This window comes from Syngnathoides biaculeatus, chromosome 22 (assembly GCF_019802595.1).
Source record: "Syngnathoides biaculeatus isolate LvHL_M chromosome 22, ASM1980259v1, whole genome shotgun sequence".
Lineage (NCBI taxonomy): Eukaryota > Metazoa > Chordata > Actinopteri > Syngnathiformes > Syngnathidae > Syngnathoides > Syngnathoides biaculeatus.
The window spans coordinates 16,900,672-16,926,841 of NC_084661.1; the positions used below are offsets into that span (position 1 = coordinate 16,900,672).

Genomic DNA, 26,170 nt, shown 5'->3' on the forward strand with positions numbered 1-26,170 from the left:
AAAGGTTTTTGGACCTCTCAAAAGTGTGATTCACATTTTTTTTTTTTAAAATATGCGAGAAGGCTCCGTGCTCTTTCACACAAAATGTACTACACACGCGTGCACACGCAGACGCGCCCACACTCTCATGAGAGCTGCAGCCCATTACCATGGTACCGAAGGCTTGGAAGGGCTTCCCTGCAAAAGTACGTGGGGGGGTCGCGGGGGGCCGGTGAAAACCAACTAGCTTGACACAATTAGCTCGAAATCACATACAGCCAAAATCTGTATTTTTCCGTGAAAAGGTGAAAGAAGAAATTTGAGTCTACGGGAGCAGACTTAGTTATTTGGGGATGAAAAATCAGAAATCGAGCGAAATGCTGGCAAACGAGGGATGAACACAGGTGGCAAAAGTACGAACGATCGGCTTCTGAAGTACAAGTACAGATGGTAAAGTAGTACCGTAAGAAAATAAAGTATGGACTGAAGCCCAAAAATAAATCCGTTTTATAGTTATACAAACTTGGCACAATGGGAAAATAAAAAGTTTGCTTCATAATAATGAGTACAACAAAAAAAAAAAATGTACATCATATTTGGTTGTTGGCTCAACTTATGTAACCAAAACAACCAATTCCTGACATTTTCTTCACCTAAATAAACAGAAAAGAATACACGCCAAAACAGTTAAATACAACTGAACTGTAGTTAGGCAGTGATTCTTTTGCGCACCGCTAGACGGACCTCGCGTCTGACTAGCGCCGCTCTTACCACACCGAGAATCGCTGTCTGAGACAAAAAAGCTTAAAGTCTTACTTTCTCCCCACCTTGCAGCCTACCCTCCTCCCCTCTTCTCTCTTCATCCCCCCACCTCTCTCCCTCACTCACTCTAACTCGCACGCTCAGACGCTCGCATGCAGAAACGAGGCGAAAGCCACGGCGTGAGGAGCGGCGGCGGCGGCAGGGGAAACGCCGTGGGGATATTCTACCCGTGAGGACGCTGCTGTTTTGTGTTTGTGGATGCATGTGCGTGCGGGGGAGCGAGCAGGAGCCCCTGCTGGCGTTGTCGCGCAGACTGGAAGAAGGGGAGTCGAGGGTGGGGGGGGGGGGGGGGGGGGGAATCACAGGACGCCGATGCGCGGTGACGACTCCCGACTGCCGTGTGCCCGCCCGCCCTGCCAACTTCTGTCATGGCGTAGCCTTTCTCCCGCCCATCGCCGGGCATGCAAGGGCCACAAGCGGGACATCATCATTTCCCTCGGTGCTGCACGACTGACTGAGGTGAGTCTTTCGTCATGAAAAAAATAAAAATTAAAAAATAAAAAAGTCTAGTCCGAGGATCTCACCGGTACGGTAGGGATTTGAATCAGATGTGCGTTTGCGTGGGGTCACACTCAGTACTCCGGTTTCCTCCCTGTCTACCGCTGTGTCTCGGTTAATAGGCGACCAGTCTGGGGTGTCAGCTGGGAAAGACTCCAGCTCACCCATGGCCGAAAAAGCAGAAAATAAAAAGTGCGACGGGTCCAATGATCCAGGTTGATGGAAGAAGAGCAGTGAATAACCTCAATGCAACTAATGCAGATTAATGGACTGGCCCAACTCTGTATAGCTGGATAACGCGGGGAGGGAGGTGGGAATCCTGCGGACGGAGAATTCTGACTACCCTTCAATCCTTCATTCAGTTCTTGATGTGATCACATACGTATTCCCTGCGATCCCAGATCTCAAATTATAGAGTGCGGGATGAAAATAGGATGTCTCCCCGTGTAGAATTGACACGCCGCCATTTGTCTGTCACTCGAGAGTCTATCTTTAACCTCGCGGTTGCTTCGAGCACGGTGGCCCGCGGCTTGAAAGGACAGCCGTTCGACTCGATTCATCGACAAAACCAAGAGCATGACTCACTCGAAAATGTCTGTGTCGAGAATTTTCTGGAAAGACTTTCTAAAAATGATTTTGGAGTTTTTGGGAGACCGTACAGCGACGACTTGGTTTCAGGAGGCCTTTTTTTTTTTTTTTTTTTTTTGAGTCGAAACGAGACTTGCTAAAAAAAAAAAAAAATTGACGAGAATTTCTAATTTAATTAACGTGGCATTTGTCTGTTAGTAAGGGCTCCAATCTCTTCAGAGAGGAGACAAAAGATATATGTCGCAGTTTCCTCATTATCCGTCCGTTTCGCTTGTAAAACGACGGGAAATACGTAGGTCGACCTCAACCACCGATTGAGTTGAAAACAACTGTCGCTCTCACAATGACATTGCCACACATCTTCTCATGTTGCATGCAATGTCTAACTTTGACAATCTCAGTCTGAAGGGCAAAGACGAACAAATCCTGGCCCAATTTTTAATACTCATTTACGGGGAACGGAATGTGAAAGCGGCTCGTTTTCCACGCGACTATCGGCTGTTAAACTTCGCACTCCGGTCACAGCTTTTTGTTATCCCCACTTTATGCTTACGATGCTACGTCGGCAACTGGAAAGTCCGTCGACTTCAACTTCTCTGTCCGAATCGGTGCTTGACACGCAGAAGAGCAAGTCGTGAAAAAGACGGTTTATATTTTAGTGGGCTCACGGCAAACAATGCGTTGAAAGCGAGATGGAAGAGATCTTACACGTGACTTGTGTGAAAGGTGCCCGCACACGATCGCAGGGAGATTAAACATTAACGAGGGAAAGACCCACACCGGGCAAGATATGATTCATTCTCCGCTGTATTCCTCCTCATTTTCATCATACCGTGCTCATTTCATCTGCATCGGCTTAAATCCGCCTGCCACGACGAGGTGGAAGCCCTCGCTGGCCACTGGCCTGGGAGAAGGCCACAAAAGAAAACAGGACGGTGCCTAATCAAAAAGCAGAAATCCGAGAAAGAAGTGAGAGAGCGGTTGCGATGCGATGCATTCTGATTAGTAGGGCAGCCTCCGCAACAGTGCACAACAAACACGGCAATGTATTGGGAGTCGGGCAAAGTAAAGAAAAGTCCACTCAGGGGGGATTAAGTCGGAGAATTTTTTTGCTCAAATGCAGCGGAAGATGGAAGTGTCTTCTGCAATGCATAGAAGTGGAAGGGGAAAAAACGCAATTGCACGGAATAGATACCTCGTCTATCTCAACTGACTGCAGGGCCAAAATCAAAATTACTGCCGATATTTGTTTTGGAGACTGACTTCGTATCACTGGGATTACAAATTGCACGTAAACGATGACGCAAGCCTCAAAATCAGACAGCGACAAGACAGAAAGGAACAAAAATATCTTATTTACGGGGACACGCCGTTAGCCTCACGGCATGAAGATCGAGCCGTGCTGAGAATAGCGAACAACGGCAAGTGATTGACCTTGGCCCAAAAACGTAAAAAAAAAAATGCCAAACGTTTAAACTGCACATATACCCAAAACAATTTAACATCATTTTACAACATTACCTTTGTCTATGACTTTCTACACCAAGCCAAAGCTAAACTTAGCTCCGCCCCACAATGTAAAGTCTGTGAAAAGTGTGAGAACCGGTGGTCTAGTTGGCTAAAACGGATTTTTTTCCCACCGTTACATTTACGTCATGGGAATTTACCCGAGCAGGCTCAATGTCCAAGGTTATTTTCATACACTCTTTACATTTTTCATTATATCATCAAGTTATAATTGGGGAAATATTGTAGTTAACATGTCACTGTGTCGATTCAATACAATGCTTGATATTTTACGTTTTTGCGAGAGTCCATATGACCAGGTTTTAAATTTGAGCCACGCTGTGCCTTTGGAGTTTCGCCGCAGTCAATTCCGCTCAGCTTTGAAGCTCTCGTATTTGCGCCGATACTGTACTCGCTTTACATTCCCGCTGTTGCCTGGAAAGCGTTGCTGTTGCATCTTTTTGGAGTTTCCTCTTGAGCCGTAGGCTAAATCCAAGGGATTCTTGGAGTGCGGCTACCGTTTAGAAGCAGTCCCGAGTTGTGCTCCGGGCTCCCACTTGTCCCGTCTTCCTCTGGACTTGTCTTGTCCATTCCCACTTGGGTTGGTGTCCCGTGGGAATTTCCACAGGAAGATGCTCTCTCCACAGAACATTCTGGAGCCACACAATGTTTCGTCTTCTCGACAGACAACGGGAGGGGCAACGTCGTCATTCAGGGAGGCAGATTTGAAAGCGAGAAAGTGATGAACATTTGACTAATTCAACGGAATTCTGTTTGATGGCTCTGCTAATTCAGATATGTATTTTTCTTCATTACAAATGCAAATTTGAGAGCTGACCTCGCATCTTCCCTTCAAGCACTCCTTTCAAAAACGCCAATAGTGGCAAATAAATAACATAAATGAGACTTATTAGAAATTGCACTTACAATTTTTTTTTCGTCAAGAACTTGGGCAGAAAATTGCAGGGATGTCAATTACTGCCAATAAATCCTGTTGACTGCCTTCAACAGGTATGCAAATGAGCTCAATCAGACGCCATTGGCGAGTACCCTCAACTGATCGGAAGCGTTTAGCTGATATGAGACGAGGGTTGGAATATGGCGGCTGATTGGCATTTATTTGGGTGTCCTTCAAACGTTTGCGTTATGTAGTCCACGCTTACGGCGCGGGAAAAGATTTTTTTTAAGATGCTGCCTGGCAACGGAGGCTGGAGCGACAACCGCCAGAAAGACAATCCTTTCAAATCCTGTGATTTCCAGCCGCCTTTTAATCTTGAGAGTATTAAGCTGGCGTTAAACTCACAAAGGATTTGCCGTAGCGCCGCTCGGCTGACGGTGCCTCGCCGTTGACCTTTGCAGTCAATCATTCAGGCCGCAGAGTGGCGGCGGCGTTACGCAGGCGGGGTCCCTTCGGTGGCTGTAAAACACACCGGCCGTGGCGGCTGTCGGGCCATCCCGTGGAAACCTGCGACCCCCCCCCCCCCCACTACTTAAGTAGCACACTCTTAACATCCATCCATCCATTTACTTAGCCGCTTATCCTCACGAGGCTCGCGGGAGTGCTGGAGCCTATCCCAGCACGAGTTCTCCATGCCCGTTGCAACAGGTTTTTGCGGGAACCTGTGAAAATTTGGTGGAAAAACACTATTCTCAGGTTTCAGCTTGCTCTCGGATTGAGTTCTAGACTGCAGTCCGTCTATTATGTTTATTTCAGCAATTGTAGACACGCTGACTCTTTTAGCTAGCTGCAAACATTCCTTTAATGACAGCGTTAAAGTGATGTACTGTCCCTGTAGGGCAGAAAGCTCCTAGGTGCAAATGTGGTTTTACAATCTACACTTACGGTCAGTCCCCATGTGGAATTGTTATTTTGAAACCGGTTACCAACCCATGTGGAAATTTGAGTTTACATAAACATTGCAGAGAATGACATTTGTAAATATTTCAATTGCGTATTTCGGTAAGCGTAGGAATCGACTTCAAATACTTGGGGTCAACAATCCAGAACAATGGTGAGTGTGGTAAAGAAGTGAAGAAACGGGTCCAAGCGGGGTGGAAGAGGTGGCGGAAGGTGTCTGGTGTTCTATGTAACAGAAGAGTCTCCGCTAGGATGAAGGGCAAAGTTTATAAAACGGTGGTGAGGCCGGCCATGATGTACGGATTAGACACGGTGGCACTGAAGAGATGACAGGAAGCAGAACTGAAGATGTTGAGGTTCTCGCTTGGTTGGATAGGATTAGAAATGAGCTCATTAGAGGGAGGGAGAGCCAAAGTTGGATGTTGTGGAGACAGGGTTCGAGAGTGCAGATTTCGATGGGTTGGACATGTCCAGAGCCGAGAGAGGGAGTATGTCGGTAGAAGGGTGCTGAGGATGGAGTTGGCAGGCAAAAGAGGGAGAGGAAGACCAAAGAAAAGGTTGATGGATGTGGTGAGGGAGGACATGAGGGCAGCTGGGGTTAGAGAGGAAGATGCAGGAGAGAGGCTAAGATGGCAAAAGATGACACGCTGTGGTGACCCCTAACGGGACAAGCCGAAAGGGAAAGAAGAAGAAGGTAAATGTAGGAATCGTCATCAAATTTCTGTGTTATACAAAAAAAATGTTTTTATTGCCGTCAGATTTGACCCACTGGAAAGGTTTAGAGACGGATGAAAGACGTTTCAAAACACTCGTAAACCATTTGTATTCATGAGCTCAAAAAGGAACAGAAAAAGGAGGAAGACAACAAGAGTGGATAAAGCAGGATTACAAAGAAGTTCCATCACGCCGCCACACTCATTTGTTCGGGCTGCCTCGCCGCTGTAATTGTTGCGGCAGGAAAGTGGGAATTCCTCAGCGGGGTCGAGGCATCGCGGCCGCCGTGATTTCGCTGGAGTTTCTCACGCTTTATTGCAGTAACAACATTAATCAAAGCTGCAAGCGGCAACCTACTGGCCCTTGCACATCGACTAGCGTTGGGGGAGGGGTGCCGGCCAGTTTCTGCACTCGGAGGCTTCCGTGAATCTCCTCAGCAACAATCCCACTCGGGACGTTTTGATCAAGCTCAGATCTTGTGGAGTTGAGCTGATTAGAGGTGGTGCGTCATCAAAAAGCGCTCGTACGCTCTCCCGCAGAAAAATCTCATTTGGACCAAATCTTCGCTTTCAAAACAAAATGCCGGACTTTGTCTCGTTTTAGTTATCCATTCGAGAGACTCATGATAGCTGGTAAATCTCATGTTGCTAAGTAAAACTGACTTTGGAGGCTGAGTTCTTGAGTATCGTCTCTTTTTTAGGACGACTCCTGTAACCAATCAAAACTCGGATAGCTGGCAACTGAGTGCCACCCATCTGTCGTGTAGTTCATACCAATTTGGTAGCATTTGGACAAAATTTCAACGAGGAGTTGGTTTTCCCAAGTCCCCAGAAAACAGCCAAAAATGGGTGACTGCCTGTCTTTTCGGATATGACTTCTTGAGACTTTTTCCATGTATGCCTACCAAGTTTCATATTACCAAAGTGAATTTTCAAAAAAAAAAAAACGTGAGTGGTGCTTTTCAGTGCATTTGGTAGAGGTCATATCCGCCACGGGTAAAACTTTCCAGAAGATGCCGACAAAATTTGGAAACTTCTTGAGTACGGGAAAGACCTTAGAATAGTCAGCAAACATTACAGTTCATAAAATGGTGTGCCTCAGGGTTAAGTTCGGAAGACTCATTTGATATGATTCTCAAAAAGAATTTATTGCTCATAGGTTTTGTTTGTGATAGAATTCCATTCAACATTTCCAGAAAGTCTGCCTGCATGGCTTCTCCTTCATTGACATGTAGAGCCACATTTTCCAGCGCTTAATTAATTCTGAGCTGTTTGCATTGCACACAACATTAATGAATTTTCCCTTTCGATGGAGCGTGAGAGATAAGGCAAAATTAGTCTGGCGTTAAAAAAAAAAAAAAAAATGTGGCAAACATTCTATCCCCACAGGGTGGAAAAGCTTAGCACTGACATTTCAACCCTTTACAAGTTCAACCCGTGGCGACGACTGTCACGTGCAAAACTACTGAGTCAGCATTGGGCCGCTGGCTATATTTGAATTCAAGGTGTGTCGCGTTAAATTAGCGCGTCCCCGCAACACAAAAACCATTTCCATTACTGAGTAATTAATTGTTTGACTGCGGTAACTCTGCATTGCCCTTGCTATGGATTTGTAAAGAAACGTCTCTCCGAGAAGCACCCGCTCCCTGCAAAGGCCAGGCGTCCTGAGAGGTAGCCCCACCCCCCACCCCGCCCAAATCAAGAAAAAAAGGGGCCAGCCGGAGAAAAGGACGTTTTGCATGATGAGTCATGCTGTTTCTTCCAGAGTCTGAGTGCAGGATGAAGAGGGGTCTCGCAAATCAAGACAAGGACTTGTACGTTGAGAGCCCGCAGTGATCCCGAAACAGCAAAAAAAAAAAGATCAAAGACAAATGCAGCATGCAATATAATGCGCGCAGAAGGGAGGAGTCGACGCAGACCGACTGGATTCATGTTTAATTATCAGATTATTCCGAGCGGGGTGGCATTTGCAATTGTCCCTGTACATAATCTTGAATACTGCGTATTGCTATTCGGAACAGCAATGACCTCATTTGGAGAGCATGGTGGTGGAGATCGGGGTGGGGGGCTGATAAGGGGTTTCTTATGCAAAATGTCACACACTGAATAAACGTTGACATTGACGGACCACAAGTGAGCACACAAATACAGAGCAGTGTCTGGTCCTTGCTTTTTTTCCCCACTTTCCCCTGATGGGATCACCTGCTTTGTTTACATTGACCACTACACTGTCAACCCACCCCCCAAAATGTTCCTGACTGTATTTCATTAGCCGGAAACGCTCTTGATTCTATCCAGTAGCAAACTTTGACTCATTTTACCCAAGAGGAGACTTAGGCAAAGGTTGACATTGTGGAGTCGTTACTTGTCCGTGGCAAAGAGACTCAGACTGGCGTGCGGGATAGTAACTTTTCAGTGGCAAGGAAACGACAGAAAAGACATCGGAAGGTTTCAAGAACTTGAAGACTGTAGCGTAATTTTATGTCAAGGGAGACTGAGGGCAAAAACTGTGTAGAAAAATGTAATTTGAGTGGAGTCTGAGAGCAGCACAAATAATCAGCTGCAGCAAAGTGGAGACTGTGGAATAGTTACTTCTCACCAGCAAGGAGAAAGAAAAACAGAATATGTATTGCAGCAAAGTGGAGACCGTGGTCTATTCTACATCGTAAGGAGACAAATTTGAACTGATGGAAATCTGACTGTCAGCAAGAAATGTGAGACTGTAGAGGATTTCTTTCATGGCACCAAAAGGACTCGCTTCGATTAGGGCAAGACTGATGAGTAGCCAGAAATTGGAACACCGCAGCAAAGTGGAGACTGTGGACGGCTAACGGTGGCTATTATGGCCTGCTGGTAAGATAGCTAAGAAAGAAAAAGAAGATGGCCCCCCCTTTCATGCATTATTCAACAATAAATAGCTGGAAAGCTAATGCGACAGAGGGGTTCGAGGGACCGAGTGCTCCTTCTGTGGCTCGCAGGTAAACACAGCGCTCTGAAATGGGCCGCCTTTTTTTTCCCCCCGTTGACAGAGCGCGGCGGCAACGGATGATAAGTTGAGGGGAAATAATTGCCATCTGATTCAACATCTATATGAGATTGCCGAGGAGCGTTTGCTTGTTGTAAATCAGCGGGTGAGAAATTATACTGTGTTTGCGTCATGGCGGAAGAGTTAAGGAGCCCGAGGAAAGCTAAATTATTACCTTCTTTTCAGGTTGGATGGTTTTGTGGGGAGTTGGCAGCTACAGTAAATACAACTCGCAAAATCGCTATCAATATTCTACTGCTTGCAAATTTGCGGGAAAACTTCTCAGGGGGATGCAGAGAAAGATTGGAGTCGCTATTTGCCGGTTGAGCAACTGGTGACAAAAGAGGTTCAAGCACTTTAATTCCACTCCGAGCTGGGAACAAAGACTATGGATTTCAAACGGGAATTCAACTTTGCCGGAAAGTCATCGAGCAACACAAGGGTGAGAGAGGAATAAAAAAGGCGGGGCTAGCACAACAAGCATTAAGTGGATTGTATGACCTGATGGATTAACCAATAAAAAAAAATTGGAGTCTCGCTTTTCACAGAATGGGATTAAAGAGAAATCCCATCAGATTATTCAGAGCAAATGCAGTAACAGTTGGGTAGAAACCAGAGGCTCAGAAATTTTCGTTTTAATGAAGAAATCCTTGGGACATTTCGTCCCATTCGACACGTTACTAGCAACATTCATGTACTTTTTGGAGCAGCAAAAATGTATCCTCTGGCTGTTGGAATATCACCCCACCACGTCACGGTGGGTCTCAAAAGACGAGATGCCCTAAAGAGGCCACGTTAGCATGAAGCTATAATAGTAAATTAATATTATAGCCTCCCGCCACTCATGGTGAACAGCAAGGTACTCAAAAAACTGTGGTATTTGGTGTAAGATTTGGTGAGATTTCTGTTAAGTATGTACCTTGGCTCAATAAAGGTTAGGAAAGAGTGATTAAAAGGATCTCTTAAGGGTTAACAATGCACACAATTAGCATAAGGAAGTTTAATCAGCTGTGCAATTGCAAGTGTATGAAATGTAATCTTTCCCGTATTTATGCAGGTTTAAGAGTTTAAGGAGATGTAAGACACAAAGCTTTGTGACTAAGCCCTGACATTACCTCTGATTGACTCCCTATTTTTCTCCACGCCTCTTAGGAATCATGGTGAGCAAGGAGGACGGCAGATGCATGCTCACCAACTCTGAGTCCGACTCGGAGGCGGCGGTGGCACCCTCGCACTCGGCCTCGCTGGCGCTGCAAGTCAAGTATTCTCTGGACGCCAGTCGGCAAGTGAGAAAGCGGAACAAGGCCCTGCAAGTGCGTTTCAAGGATATCTGCGAGGCGCAAAACGAGCGGAGGGAGGCGGAGCTGGCCAAGGACGGGAATGCTCTCTCTTACAAGGCGGCGTACCGCAAGTACATGACCGTGCCGGCCCGCCGATCCATCCCCAATGTCACGCGCAGCACCGGGGTCCAGACATCCCCTGACCTGAAGAAGCGCTACCAGACATTCCCCTTCGAACGAAAGAAAGGACACACATTCAAGCACGCGGCGGCCGTGGAAACGTACAGTGGTGGGAATAACGGCTTTGTCGTGGAGGTGAAGCCAGTGGCGCAGCGGTGTTCTGACGACGAGGCAGAGGAGGGGGGAGCCCGCGGTGGGAGTCGAGTTTGGCGGACCAAAGCGCTGCTCCATACTAATGAGCGCGCAGCCACTGTGGAACAGCGAACCGCACCTGATGGCCCCTGCGAGGACGCACTGCTGCCGGGCTGCGCGGCCAACTCGGACAACAAGCTTTGCGGTGTAACTTCGAAAGCCGGCGCGGGATTACCACACAGGGACAGGCAGCGGCTCGATCTGGAGGAGGGGCTGCCCCGATCGCGAACGCTGCCGGACAGGCCCTCTAAGGTGACGGGGCCCATTGCGTGGAACTCCCTCACGCAAGTGGAGTGTCTGGATAGTCTGTCGGCGCGGCACAAGCGCAAGAAAAGCCTGCAGTTCAACGGGCTGGAGAGAGAGACGTTGCCGCGTGCCGGTCAAGGCTGCGGCACGCGGGCGCAGTGCCACGCCGTGGTCAACCCCCAGGGGGCTTCAGACCAGGAGGCCTGCAAGCAAATAGTGCCTATGAATCAGGACGGGGATGTTAAAGCACAGCTTCAAGCCATGGAGAACCTCATCAGCTCCAGCCAGGAAACCATCAAGGTGCTGCTGGGGGTGATCCAGGAACTGGAGAAAGGGGAGGCCCACAGAGAGGGGTAAGTCGGCCGCCGTGAGATTCACACTTTGGTAGCCACAATGGACCATTGCGATAATAATGATGATAATGAGGAATTTTTGAAGTCTAGATTTTTACATTACGCTTGCAAAAGAATAGCCAGCAGGGTACAGGAACTTCCTGGTGGCAGAACGTGACCATTGACCTGAACTTTTTTGTTTGGTGTATATAAACCTCAAAAAGCTGAGTTTTTTTCTGAATTCCTTTAAGAAATATATAAATAAATCTCTGGGAATGTGTGGGTAAGAAGGTTAAATCGAGTGAATGTTGTGAATGTGTAAACGGTCATACAGAGAAGACTGCAAGATGGAGTAGCCCGCAAGCCTGGTTTGTTGAAGGCATTTTCGCACGGCTACGTACAAACATGTTTGGCTCTACAGCACGCCATCCATTTTACCATCAAAAGAGCACGTCTGTGCCATTAAGCTCAGCAATAGAAAAATCAATGAATTAACCGCTCCCTGAAAGCCGATTAACAACAGTACAACTGAATTTCCACCATGTCAATTTTGGAACCAACTTACCAAGTAAACTGAAATGGAGACGGGCATTCTGTCGCCCTTACAAGAAATTCATCTTCCATAACATCTTTACAACAGACACTTTCCACATTCAAACTACAGTGAGCGAGAAGAAGGCTGAAATCAAACCGAGGCATGTCCCACATTTTCTCAATTGTTCTTCCTTCGTCAAATGACACGAGATGAATTGTTTACTATTAGAGTCATCCAAGTTATTGCCACCTGGAAGTGCGAGTGATGGCATGTGTACCACTAAAAACCCATTTATTGTCCAATGCCTACCGAGTTTATAAGTGGCAGATAGCATCGAGGCTGCTGGAAAATAGAGGATTGTTTACCGTAAAGAAGAATGAACGGAAAGAGGCCAACAAAATGGGCAATTTGACAAGTGCATTGCGAGGGGCTGGCCAATCAAAAGATTTAACGTTATGACCGGCGTACAATTTCTCATCTCAGGGACTTGAGAGGGAAAATGGGTAAATGGCGTTTAATCTGCCCATTGATCTTGACACACAAAACCTCAGCGTCTACGAAGTTCGCTTTTCAGCAAGTCGGGCAAAAAGGCTCACGTGACATTTGCTCCGGACTACTTACGGAAATATCCAGCTGCCGAGCAAATGCAAGTGCCTGCAGGCTACGGGTGAGCTGTGTCTATAATTACATCTGATTAACCAGTGACTGGACAGTGGTTATGTAGCGTAAGCACTCTCTAAGTCCGGAAATCTCCGTTCAAATTTGCCACCAATGAAGACAAGACCAACTTAATAAAGCACAGAACCCTGTAGCTGTCCTGTCTAATAGCAAAGTGCACGTAGACTCCTTTACGCCCACCCGTGCAGTGACCTTTAAGGTGGAAAAATCAGGATGCTAAATATATGGCTAATGGCACCTTTGCTTTCAGTCTCCCAGTGGGAAGGCCTGCTAAACACAGGCTTTATTTTGTCTTATTAGCTCAGTGTGAGACGGGGATGAAATTGGCCTTTTCCGTGGATTTCCATGTATCCTTACTGCTGATATTACAAAACGTCGACCTTGCTTAGCTCCCCAAACAGTCTTTCAAGAGGACATAGTGTGCCATTTTTTTCCATAAATTACAACCAGGAGGTCACAATCCAAGGTCTGCTTCAGTAAAAATATTCTAAGGAACAAGAACTACAGCGCACTTGGTGTTACCCGGACGACTAAATACTGAATCCAGGGTAACGGATGGCTATTCTGTTCCTTCAAAAATATGACTTGAATTTTTATGCGGAACATGGCGTAGTCTGCCACTACCTATACGAATGTAGTAGGAAAATCAGAATGGCATGAATGTCGAAGCGCATTCACCTCATTTATGACATTCAATGATTATTTAAATTCCCATTTTTCCCAGGTAAAATTTCTTTCAATGGAATTCTTCTTAAGTCCTTCATGTTTTTCTACTTATTCCATCATAATTCAAACCACTGTCAAGAGTGTCGTTTATCATAAATTAATCTGTGCAGCCAACCACTCTGCAGCTCTGCTTAGGGATTGCGCAGTTTGAATCCTTGCTCCAAGGAGCTGTCAAGTCATGGGTGGAGAAAGCTACAACTAAAAATATACCTGGACTCCAGAGAGCCAAATATGTGTGCACGCAATTAAAAACTCACTTTTCCATAACCTATCGCCTGTAATTAACGCTCGAAAATATTGCAACGCATCACCTCCGCTTATCCTGTTCTCCGACTGCGGACGGCGTTAAATAACCTCGCTGGCATCCGCACCTCTGAAATATCTGTCAGAGCATATGGCGGGAAAAAGGATTAGATAAGGAGCGGGGAATTTACGATAGGTGTTTCATTTTTCTTTTTTTTTTTTGACTGGCGCAGCAGCGCCTCGGAGCGAGAATGATTAGGAAACATGATCGGCCAAATGCGAACGCGAACACATCCGTCGGACGTGGTAATAAAGCGGCAAAAGATGATGGGGTCATCAAACAGCAATGTCGAACATTCCGTTTAAGGCTTTTCAGATATCCTCCGTTCTCTCACACACAAAATGGAGGTAAGCCCCTTCTGTGGTGCACAAAACGTAATATTACAGCTGTTCCGAGTGAAACATCCCATTAAACCCACATAAAATAGTAGCTATCTTTGTAGCCGGGTGCTAGTGTGGGGAACAATACAAGTGCTTTGTGGGTTTAGGATGAAAAGAGCCTGTAGTGTACTCAAAGGGCTTCAGAGGCATCAAAAATGCTCTTTATGAGTAAAAAAAAAAAAACAAAAAAAAAAACCCTCCAAGAAACGTGGACTTAATGGGAACTGGAGGCCTCGGCGAGAATAACAGCTCACAAATGCAAGAAGATGTTCAACCTCCATGCGATACTGATGTGACGCGGTGAACAGAAATGAATCTTACCATTCAACATTCGATTCACCTATGATCAACCCAGGCATGTTTGCGGTCCGGCATCTACAAATTCGCCTGTTTGTGGATTTACCTGGAGAAATTTTGAAAAGGCTAAACCAACAAGACATCTGCTGGTTGCAACCAAATAGTACCCCCCTTTTTTGTTTCAATATCAAATCAATTCCAGTCAATTGAAGGGAGCTGTTTATGCGCAATTAATCACACATCTTGAACTGCAACAAACAATTGAATTGCGCAAAAAAAGTAGTCATGTCGCAAATGGGCTTTTGGCAAACGTTGGCCTGACATTTAAGCCCCCCACCCCCTAATAAAGAACAATAATAAAAAGATGACGTGACAGTGTGGAAAAACAATTAAGTTCTGCGGCTTTCTGAGCCGGGGTGTAATTGTCAGCTAATGTTGTCAATCGGCCGGTCGGGCTTCGACTAAGCGCAGCCCGCAGTCACCTCCGCTCCCAATCAGTGGAGCGTGGCTAATGCGCCGACTCTCGCTCGCCGGGACGCTCGGCGAGGAAGCGCGACTCCCCGCTAACGAGCAGCAGACGTACGCCGGTGAGAAAGCGGGAGAGGCTTATTAAGGCCTGTAATAATTACACGTTCACAACTGTCATCTTCCTGCCTCCCCTCCCCCGCAGGCTCTCCTATCGTACCGGACAGGACATGGCCAACTGCGACACGTGCCGGAACAGCGCTTGCATTATTTACAGGTCAGTGGCGCAATCTCTTCAAACACACCCGGATACGGGATAGGGCGAACATCAGGAGGTATGGCTAAGGGATACAGTATACCTTTGGCCAAGGCCGTGAGGTTTGGGATTACGGGTTAGGGGTTTTGTTTAGGTGCTAGGTTTTGGGTTTACGTTTCGAGGGAAAGGCATTTAGGATTAGGGGTTTTGTTTGACGGTTAGGGTTTAGGATTAAGTTTCGTGGTAAGGTTTAGCTCTAAGGTCGGGATTGGACATTAGAAGGTAGGATTTGGGATTTGGTTAAGGGGCTGGTAGGGGTTAAGGTCTAGAGTTAATAATAATAATGGCATCTTTCATACCAGCCAAGAATGTCTTACAAAATGGAGTCAAATCTAAGTAAAACATTAATAAAAGCATCGTTAAGATACCAATAAAACAGCAGAAACAGGAAAACAGCACCACTTAAAAAGCAAAAACAAAAACCAACACTGGGAGTTTGAAGGGATGAGTTTTGATTTGGATTTTAAACGTGAGGGAGCCAGATGAAGGCTCGGCACCCACGGTGCTGAGGCAAAAGGTGGTGGGGAGACCAGCAGAGGTCGGACGGATGGAGCAAGACGAAGTGTGCAAGTATTCCTGCAGCACCTCACCAAGTCGGGGGGCTGAGTTTTGGAGAGTTTTTAGCTGATACCTCAAGAATGCGGCATTGGACAAGGAGCCAGTAAAGTTGGATGAGAACAGGTGCTGTGTGGGTAAATCATTTGGTGCAGGTAACGATCTTGGCAACCAAGTTATGGATAATTTGGACTCTGCTAATGAGTTTAGAAGGGAGAAGAGAGAGGAGGGCGTTGCAATAACCGATACGGGATGTGACAAATGAGTGGACCAGGATTTCGGTGCGGTACGTTAGTGCTTATTTCTATGGCTAGGGATGGCATAAGGGGTGAGGGTTAGGAGTTGGTATTGGGGGTTAAGGGTAGGTGTTAGGGTTAGCAGCTGGCTTTCTGAGCTCTGGGTAGGGTTTTCATTTGAGGGTTAGTTCTTGGGATTGGAGTTGCCGTTTAGGCTCAGGAGCTACGGGTTCGCTTTTGCCATTGGGAATTGGGCCTGAAGTTGGCATTGGAGTTAGTTAGAGTGAGCATTTCTTTCCCTCTGAACAAGCAATGACTGAACTAAAAAAAAAAAAAAAAACTAAGGCTTGAAAGGAAATATGTGTGTGTAGGTTCGGGGGAACTTTCGCATGCAAAAAAAAAACAAAAAAAACCAATCCCGTATTACCCTGAGGTAAACGAAGTTTGATAGCGCTGACGCGATGAATCGACACAAACCAGATTACGGCGCTGATGTGAAAGAGCCATCAAGAGAACAACGTGATGACTTTGGACAAGTTAGTGACACAGAAACTCGCAAAGTGATATTAAATGAGTCAGTACGGCGTTTCATGTTAAATGTGTGCGATTCGGGCCAAGGGAAGTCATGTCCTGACTCCCGCCGGTGTTCTTTCTCTTCATCTCTGCTGTGTCTGCTTGAGTAAAGACAGACATGTGACTCTCTGGAGAACATTACTAACCTTTACCGAGGGCACAAATGACAATTCCTCTTGAAAACCTGAACGACTCAATACCGAGTGTCCCATTTGATATTCTTGGACGACGGGAACGTACAAATGGATTTATAAGTGTGAGTCTTTTATGTGCCACCATTAACCGGAACGCTCAAAGAAGCGGAGTAACGCACGACTCCATATCGCCATATTTTGTCGACAATGGTGATAAACGGTATGACTGGACAAAAGTAGATACAAAAATACACAACAGGGCGGTACATCCAATTAAAAGAAAGACACAACAATTGTCTCCTTTTTGAAACAAAATAAAGGGGGCAGTGAGGTGCAAGATAGCCACCTCAGAGAAAAATGAAATTGAAGCCAATTGGCATTATGAATTTGGATTGTGATTGGACTCAATTCTATGGTAATTAGAGTGACTTGCAATGTAGATGGCTGGAGTTCATCATATTGCAATTGGAATGAATAATATCGCACCATTATTGGACTGACTCGTATCAGAATGGGATGAATCATATCATACTCACGTGCCTTGTAATCAGGTGATGCCTTGTAATTGGAGTGAATTGTATCACATCGTATTTGGATTGGAGTAGTTACAATTACATTGTTATTAGACTGAGTTAGATTACGTGCGACTTGCAACATTGTACCTGGGGTGAATCACATTTCAACAGGATTGAATCATAAAGTAACGAGTCTCACAATGTAATTGGACTCAATCGTATCATAATTGGACTGCTTGGACTATATTATAACGTAATTTTGCTGAAACGCTGTCATCGGGGTTAGCCGCTATACATCGTCACAGAAGTGAAAAAGGTCAGAAATGGATTGACTCATATTTTATTCGAATTGCCGTGAATCGTTTTGTTGTATACTAACTACAGTAGGTTGTCTCGTGGTTGGAGTCAAAGCGATGTATCAAAATTGGACTCAATCTTTTCCCCATCGTCAATTTTTTTTTTTTTTTTTTGTGGGGGTGGGGGGCTCTTTTGCTCCCAAAATGTCCATTGTGAGCAGCTGTTGAAAACGGCGCTCACAAAACCTGTTTTCAATTCTGCATTCTGAGAGCTGAGGATATAAAATATTTGATTCAAGTGTTTCCATGACAAAAAAAGTCAATGATTTTAAACTTTTGGCATCCGTCTAACGTCTGATAATACAGTATTTGACTTGTGTTGGTCCAAAGCAATTTGCTATTACAAGAAGGATTTGTTCAGATTAGACCGTTGAAAAACAACACTTCTTTGATCTGCCGCAAGCATTTGAAAGACTTCCTCTCTCAACCACACGCAGAACAACACAATTCCAAGTCTGAGGCTCATTTCTGGAAAACGAACCCATTTTTTTCTTCTTCTTTTAAAAAGGACTTTGCGCAACATGGAAATCAGTGCCGATTTCTAGAAAATGCTGTCGATTGGACACAGACTCAAATATAGCAAAAGCATTGACGCAGGCAGGAGGATTAAAAGGCAATCTAATTACCGCCATCGCCGTGAAAGCCACCTCTCCGGAGGTGGAAGAACACAAGAGGAAGGAGGAAGCGGAGCCGAGTTCGGAAGCGTAGCCGTGACGAACAACAAAGTGCACGTGGGCGGCAAAGCAGTCATAAAGTCGCTGGAAAGAATCACATTCTAATTGGGCTGAATTGTATCGTACTTGAGGTGTATCGTATCATATTGTCATTTCGGCGCCACCACATCATTGGAAGGCATCTTTTCTTAGTGGATGCGTCGTCATTTGAGCAAATCGTATTGTATATCATATATACAAAGCGTGACGATTCAATTCTTTACAATTTGTTCTATTTACATTACATACATGCGTAGAGATGTGCAGTATGTTAGATATCAATTCTTTACCAATACACATACATTTATGTTTGTATTATACATTTATATCCCATCATAAATTGCAGTGAATTGTAATTGCATTGTACTATAAATGGAAAGACTCATCATAATTGGAGTGAATCACATAATTGAACGATATTGTAGTTGGTCTCAGTGGTATCGTATAATTGGAGTGAATTGTATTATAATTGGTGGGAATCAGAATAAATTTGAATAAATTGTATTGTCGTAAGGAGTGATCGTACCTGGGTTGAATTGCATCGTTACGCATTTTAAATTTGAGTCAATTGCATCATAGTTTGGGTGAATCATAATATTGCATCAGAGTAGCCTTATAGGCATTGTGATTTTTGTTTTTGTTTTTTGGGGTATTATGAGTAACTCGTGTCGCGTGGGAGTTGCTTTATACATGTGGTAAATGTATCATATCCCTCCTCCTTGGTACGCATTCGTCTTTGGGCCGAGGCGATAGATTATGATGAGCGCAGTATTTTAACACACGTGGAGACAGGAGAACGCCACACACTCTCCACATAATCAAGGTATCAAAAAGGAGAGCCAAGGCCGCATGTCCAAGGCCAGGGATTTCAAGCACAATACACAAACACGGGCGGGTTCAACTTTCCCCCCCTTTTGAGGATTCCTGAACCGTATCGCCAGAACGCGTTATCGCCTCCGTGCAGCGCGGCCGACGGGAAGGGGATTCGCCACTTTTAATAGAAACGCGAGAGGTGAGGGATGAAAAGATTAGCGGCGTTTGTGGCGAACGCTCGGGTGAGGTAACGTGTCGAGGTGTGGAACGGAGAAAGAGAGGCTGAATGGCGGAGACAAGATCTCAACTGCTGCAAATGTCACTTTTCTGCATATTGTATTGAACTACAATGGTTTAACCCTTCGAGCAAAGGATATTTCAATAAATGGTGCAGCACGATCACTGAAAAGAGAAGAATACTACCTCGTAGATATTCTTTATCCTCTGCAACAACAACAACAAAACTAATATTACTGTCGTCGTGACCGAAAGAACAAGATCCCGGATACAAGCGGGCGAAATGCGTTTCCTCCGCAGGGTGTCCGGGCTCTCCCTTAGAGAACGGGTGAGAAGCTCGGTCATCCGGGAGGGGCTCGGTGTCGAGCCGCTGCTCCTCCGCATTGAGAGGAGCCAGATGAGGTGGCTGGGGCATCTGATCCGGATGCCTCCCAGACACCTTCTGGTGAGGTGTTCCGGGCACGTCCCACTGGAAAGAGACCCCGAGGATGACCCAGGACACGCTGGAGAGACCACGTCTCTCGGCTGGCTAGGGACCGCCTCGGTATCTCTCCCGAAGAAGTGGCTGGGGAAAGGGAAGTCTGGGTATCCCTGCGGAAACTACTTCCCCCGCGACCCAACCTGGAAAAGCGGTAGATAATATTACTGTATCTTAAAGAGCAGTTGGGAGCAATTACAATAGGGGAGCGACTCCGTTGGTTGGTCACCATCAACCTAATTGATCATTTTGTCATTAGCGATCACCATTAGCGCAGATGAACAATCTGATGGGCGGGGTGTGAGACAAAAGCATAAGAACTAAAGACGTGTGCATTTAAAATGAAACCTATTCAGCGACATGAAAATCAATTAAGTCCAGCTAAAGGAGGATTAAATTCTAACATGTGGGTGAATTCCTGGCATGTGCGGGAAGATGACGCTTTTTGTGTGCAGGTAATGGCAAGCGAGGCGGTTTCCATAGCGACAAGAGTGCCCCCTCTGCAAGCGGACGCTCAAGAGGTTCACAAAATAGGCACCAAGTATGCTCGAAACAAAATGAGGGTGGAGGATTAGGGGAGGTTAAAGCCGGGCAGATTTCAAGTCCGGCGTCCAGACGCTTACGAGGAACCATCGGCAGCGGCTCACGTATCGTACATTAGCTGGAATTGAAAACTTAACGCTTGTAAGTGTCGCACCACCTACAAGGAGAAAAAGTGACGGACAATGCAGCCACGTTTCAAAATATTTTGTATGTGGGGCTTCAAACAGAAGTCCAAAGTCTTCATACAATCTTGACCCGAAAGAGGGCGGGAAATGACCCAGTCTGCTCGATGACATTTGGAGACACTGAGAACCGGGCTGATAAATCTTTCACTGAAATGTCTTTTTGAGTACCTTTCAAAAACTGGGATGACAACCTCTTCAGAGCAATACCTATCGAAACAGAGTCACCACGCTAACGTTTGCGCGCCGACCCAATCAGAAGCTAATCCTCGACGGGGGTGGTCCCGTCTTTCGCTATACTTACAAAAAAAAAAAATGGTATACTTTTGAGGAGTTGAGTGGTTCTACAAGTGCAGCTGGTTACCCAATGACCCGGCGGTCGGGACCACTGCCTTAGACGTTCTGGTACAAATACATTCTGATGTATTGGAGATTAATAGTCTTAATGATATCATTAGCTGGATCCAAGGTTTCCCTAATTACTCACCCCTTCCGAGCGGTCGACTGCCGCTTTTAATAAATTGTTACCTGACACCAGCAGACGCCGTGCGGAATTAAAGCCGCGCTTCTCCGCTAATTTACCGACTGGCCACAGAGTGTAAACGTAAATGGCCGCCGGTGAACGAATTCATATAAAAATAGCCGTTTTTCTAAACGATCTTAAAAAGACTTTTGCGTCGACCAAGGGAAATAATAAGTTGTGGCCACGGATGGAGAGTAAAGAACAGCGAGCAAAAGCCCATTACGGTGATTGTTTTTGCACGCGCGTCTACATTTGAGCGATCCCTGAAGAAAAAGAAAAAAAACGGCAAATGGCAGAAATGGATGAGAAAGTGCCTCCTCGGAGCCTCGCTACGCACGCAATTAAGGCTTTGTTAGCGATGAAAGGCACCACACTGAAATACTTCTGCGGCAAATCCTCATTAGCTTCTGACAAACAGCGCGCGCCATTGATCATGCCACGCCGACACGTTTGCGCTAATTTGTGCTCCGACTTCAAACTTTGCCGCTTACGTGAATAACCTCAACCGGGCTGCCGTCGCAATACAAATTGCGGAAATTAATAGCTGCGAGCAGCGGCGAATGAGACCCGAATGCGAACCACGCTCGAACGTTGCGAGGGTGACGTACAGCACGTCAAAAGATTTTGAAAACCAATTACTGTAGCGATTAGCACGCTGATTATTCAAGTAAACAGATTAAAAACTCACTTTGCATTACCAGACCACAATACATACACAAAATATGAATGTGAGGGGCAGGTATTACGGCATCGGCATTCTACGCTGCGGTGTCTGTGACTCTGAATGTGTGTGGCTTTAAACAGGCGGAGCCTGACGTTGGAGTTAGCCAATGAGAATGCAGACGGCTGTTAACTCGCTAACCGTTAGCCAATCTGGTGTGTTCAGTGACTGAGGGGAGGGGTGGCTGTGGGGGGTGACAGAAAAAAAACAATAATAATTGTATTGCTTATGTGGAATTTGCACAGGCCCAAAGATGAAAACTCAAGTGGGTAGCAATTTGCTGGTTTCCATCGGTCTAGTATACTGTACTAGCAACTGGACAACATGCTGTAAGTTTAAAGTTTACAGCCCAAATCGAGGCAATCCAAGGTGAGGGTGGCTCCCTTTTGAAGATTATTGAGCGATTTAAGGCCACTTGGTGGGCAGTGCGTTACGCGTGATTGGATTCATATGTTAAGTGAAACCTTGAAAGTACGTTTCCCTGGAAGTCCGAGTGAGATTCAATCACTCGGCTCTCCTGGCATCCGTTAAAAGCCCCTTGAACGTCTTTGAATTAGGACCATTTGCATGCGAGAGGCGTGATTTGAGACGACAGCGGAATAAATGCGATTAATTTTTTGGATTCGGCCATAGCTGGGGCTGAGCTGCATTAAGGACGATTTCTCTGGCTGTCTGCCCAAGGAAATCGGCGATCCATTCAAAGGCTAATTTGGGACAAAACAAATAAACACACAAAAAAAAAAAACGTATCCATCCATTATCTACCGCTTTTCCAGGGCGAGTCGCGGGGGAAGTAGCTTCAGCAGGGATACTCGAACTTCACTTTCCCCAGCCACTTCTTCCAGCTCTTCCGGAGGGATCCCGAGGCATTCCCAAGCCAGCCGAGAGACGTAGTCTCTCCGACATGTCCTGGGTCGTCCTCGGGGTCTCTTTCCGGTGGGACATGCCCGGAACACCTCACCAGGTATGCGTCCGGGAGGCATCTGGATCAGATGCCCCAGCCACCTCATCAGGCTCCTCTCAATGCGGAGGAGCAGTGGCTCGACACTGAGCCCCTCCCTGATGACACAGTTTCTCACCCTATCTCTAAGGAAGAGCCCGGACACCCTGCGCATTTCGACCGCTTGTATCCGGGATCTTGTTCTGCAACTAAAATTTCGTGAAGTAACGCCCAATCCTAAATCCTGTTCGTGAGAAGTCAGTCCCAGTGACTGCGCAAAAGTCAGTACCGGTAGTGGTTTTCGTTGCTGCTCTCCACAAGAGCCCGTCAAGGCGCTTGATTGCAACCAACATCGGCAAAGGCTTGCTCGCAGATTCTGCGGTCCTGATCAGTTACGCCAATCTCACGCAATTAAAGGAGGGAATTTCAGGTTTTCGAGGGTTGTTCTGAAACCCTAAAAGGGGCCAGTTCTTTGGGCTCTCAAGTGGGACTTTCTCCGAGTAGTCTGGCTACCTCGCACATTCGAGAAAAATGCACGTTAGGTACAGCAATGATTCTAAATTATCCATAGATGGGAATGTTGGCGTGTAATTGGCTAGCGACCTGTGCAGCGCGTCTCTTGCCCCAAGTACGCTGCGATAGGCTCGAGCTCAACCGTGAGCCTAAATGAGGACTATCGGTGTCGAAAATGAATGAATAGATGGATGTACCAAATGATCTACAATTGATGCACGTGTGGGCGCATAAATTCCCCTTATCTTCAAATGTTTTCATAATAGCTCTCCCATTAGAGACACATTCCAAGGATACAAACTAGGACCAACTTTGTCCCAATTGATTTCTAGCCCGTATAATTAAGCGCCTGTGATTTATTTCTAATCGCAGCTGCGGTCGCAGCCTTGAGTTTGGCCTGAGTAAGGAAAAATACTAAGTGCTGAGAGTCTGACGTTGCCCGTGCAAGAAGTCATCCATTTTGGTTTAAGGCAGACATTTTAGGGTCACCTTGGCCATTTCCACAGGGCCTTTAAAAAGGTTCCAGAGATTTTGTCCCACTGTTCCCACATTTCAACTAGAAAGACGGGCAAAAAGGTTCATATTTCTATTCATGTAGTACGGGTTGTGTCAGGCATGACTGACAAAAAAAAAAACTGGCTGAGTAACTTTGAGGGTGAATTTAATCCCTGAAGCCGGTTTGCTTTCACGAAATGAAATATGATATGCGTGTCTATCGTGACTCAACCCACAAACAAGTCTCGTGAGCTAACATCTGTCAAGACACAGCAAGTCTGCCCCTTTGGTTTGAAGCTCTCATTTTAGGGCAAATCTTCCCATTTCCGTTTGTCTTGGATATATTGTGTTGTAATTGCTACCAAATTTGATTCACGTATACTAGACATTGTAAATAAACTGCGGCAATGAGCAATTACTTTCAATTCCAAGTTAAATTCCCGTGGAAAGTTCCGCATTTGGAATTTGAAACTTGACAGAAATTGTCACTCTCAGGTAACAGCGTGAGCAAAGTCAATCTCTTTTTAATCTTTCATTTGAACGAGAAAAAAAAAAAAAGAAAAATACTAATAACGGCCTAAGTGCTATAAGAGCCCGCTGTCAAGTTCACCTTCACACAGGCCAGCCGGCATGCCAGCAATCACGAAGCAAATTCTGCAGCTGTTATGCAAGTCTAGCCTGTCGCAACCCCCACGCCGCCCTCGTCGAGCCATCTCAGTGCTGCTGGTACCGGAGGAAGCTTTGGGAGATTAAATGTGCCAGTGTATTTACCATGGTTGAGGCTGTAATCTGAGTCCCCCACCCCCAGTTTTCAGAAAGTAGAGGTCAGATCTATGCGAGGATTAAAAAAAAAAAGATGGCTGCCGCAGATATATCCCACGACACCCCAGAGTAGCTCGGAAAGAGACTTGGGAAAATGTGCTGGTGCGCACATGAAGCAGCCCTAATTAAATAACTCCGTATAATATTTTGCGGATCTTTCTCGCTGGTCATCTAAGGCGGCTCTCCTGTGGATCCCGCACTGATGTGACACAAGGGGATGAGGTCCACGCAGGAATTTTTGCAACACCACAGGCCTCAACCCGAATGTGATCTTTAACTCACTTGTTTCCGGCCATTTTCAAGCATTTCCAGCTACCAAATGTACCAAAAGAAAGTGCAGAATTTCTCTCTTCTGAAACAAATCTTTCTTGCGACCTTTTCCTGTTCTTTAGCAATCAGCAGTAGAGCGTGGCTTGGTTTCACCAGAAACACCAGTTTCTGAGAAAAGAAATGGCAGGAATTGAAATTTACTGCTTGAGACATGGAAACGTCCCACATCAGTGATTTCCGTGTGAAGGACAGAGAAATTCTGAAGGCCAGCTCTTCAGCTACATTCATGCCAATTTTGCGGAAAATGGTTGGTTCCGCGTGAAAGCCCGAGGTCTGTATTTGGATCAATATTTCACTGTATCAAACCACACCACGTGAGCTGAACCGTACCGTACGGCGTGGTGGAACACCCCCCGCCCCCACAAAGTGTATCTGAAGTGCTTGATCTGTGTTCCCTTTTGCTTTGCCGCAGTGTGGAGCTGGACTTCAAGCAGCAGGAGGACAAACTGCAGCCCCTCATGAAGAGGCTCTGCCCCTCGGGCGACACCCACTTCCCCGCCCTGCCGTACCCCCACGAGGCCTTCACGTCCACGCCCAAGCGCAAGTCCAAAGCAGAGTCCAAGAAACACGCCCGATGGAGACTTTGGTTCATGTGAACGCATGGGGGTCGGGGGGTGTGGGGTCTGAAACGTCATGCTTTCCAAACTCGGGAGCTTCCGTCTGGAGTTATTTTGGAAGCAATTATCTTCAAAGTGGGTGCAAAATCGCACCTGAAAGGCGTTTGGTGGTTGGGTGTGGGGGTCGGGGGGTGGGGGTGGTGGGGAGACGACACTTTTCGGCAGAACGTGATTATCGGCTACTTCTGAAGCTGCCGTCTGGGGACTTTTCCAACTGGGATCGTGGTCGGTCATGTCAGGGCTACATGAACTTGGCTCTCACCATACAGCAAAGCACAACGAAAACACTTCAGGATCCACTTTTTGCGGAGTACCGAGACTATTTTCGCACGTGAAAACTGTTCATACCGTCGAAAAGAAGAAACCTACCATCGATTTTATCCACATTTAAAATGTCACCTTGACTTCTTGACTGGCTTTGAAGGAAAAAGAATATTGATAAATGACACTTATTTTCTTAACGGAGTTTTTGGACATCAAAGGACATTTTCGTCTATTGCTGTATTTAACAAAAAAATGTTTTACCTGAATATATTTATGAAGCGGTGGGAAATAAGTTCACATTTATTGCAAATAAAGCCACCGTCATCTTTTACAGTTGACTCAAGGCTCAAGTATATATATATATATATATATATATATATATTTTTTTTTTTTTTGTTCCAGGCCTGAGAATAAAAAATAAAAAAAATACAGAAGGTGTAACAGCAAATACATGTGATTGTATTTCCACAGTTAACCAAGCCAAAACTGAATGTACAGTTGAACCTTGGATTTTTCCAGGATTTAAGCTTTTTAAAAAGAAACGAGAATTTTAAAAGCCAAATTTCTTTTGTTTGTCTGCTTTTTTTTTCTTCCCCATTGTAACGTCCCAACTATAGGACTACAAATATGAGGGGTGTAACGGTATGCACGGCTCGGCGGGAACTTCGGTTTGAAGGCTGCGGTTCCGTT

The 26,170-nt window shown here is 45.9% G+C and overlaps 2 protein-coding genes across 2 annotated transcripts in view; one reads left to right on the top strand and one right to left on the bottom strand.

The window, feature by feature from the left end:
• The window catches only part of dock1 (dedicator of cytokinesis 1), a 90,646-nt gene that overhangs the window by 30,671 nt on the left and 33,805 nt on the right, over positions 1-26,170 (bottom strand). The window lies entirely within an intron of this gene.
• LOC133495380 (inhibitory synaptic factor 2A) lies at positions 1,113-25,813 on the top strand. Its single transcript, XM_061809961.1, has 4 exons — positions 1,113-1,260; positions 10,142-11,240; positions 14,810-14,881; positions 25,012-25,813. The coding sequence occupies exons 2-4, from the start codon at positions 10,147-10,149 to the stop codon at positions 25,193-25,195; spliced, it is 1,350 nt and encodes a 449-aa protein (XP_061665945.1). The 5' UTR covers positions 1,113-1,260; positions 10,142-10,146; the 3' UTR covers positions 25,196-25,813.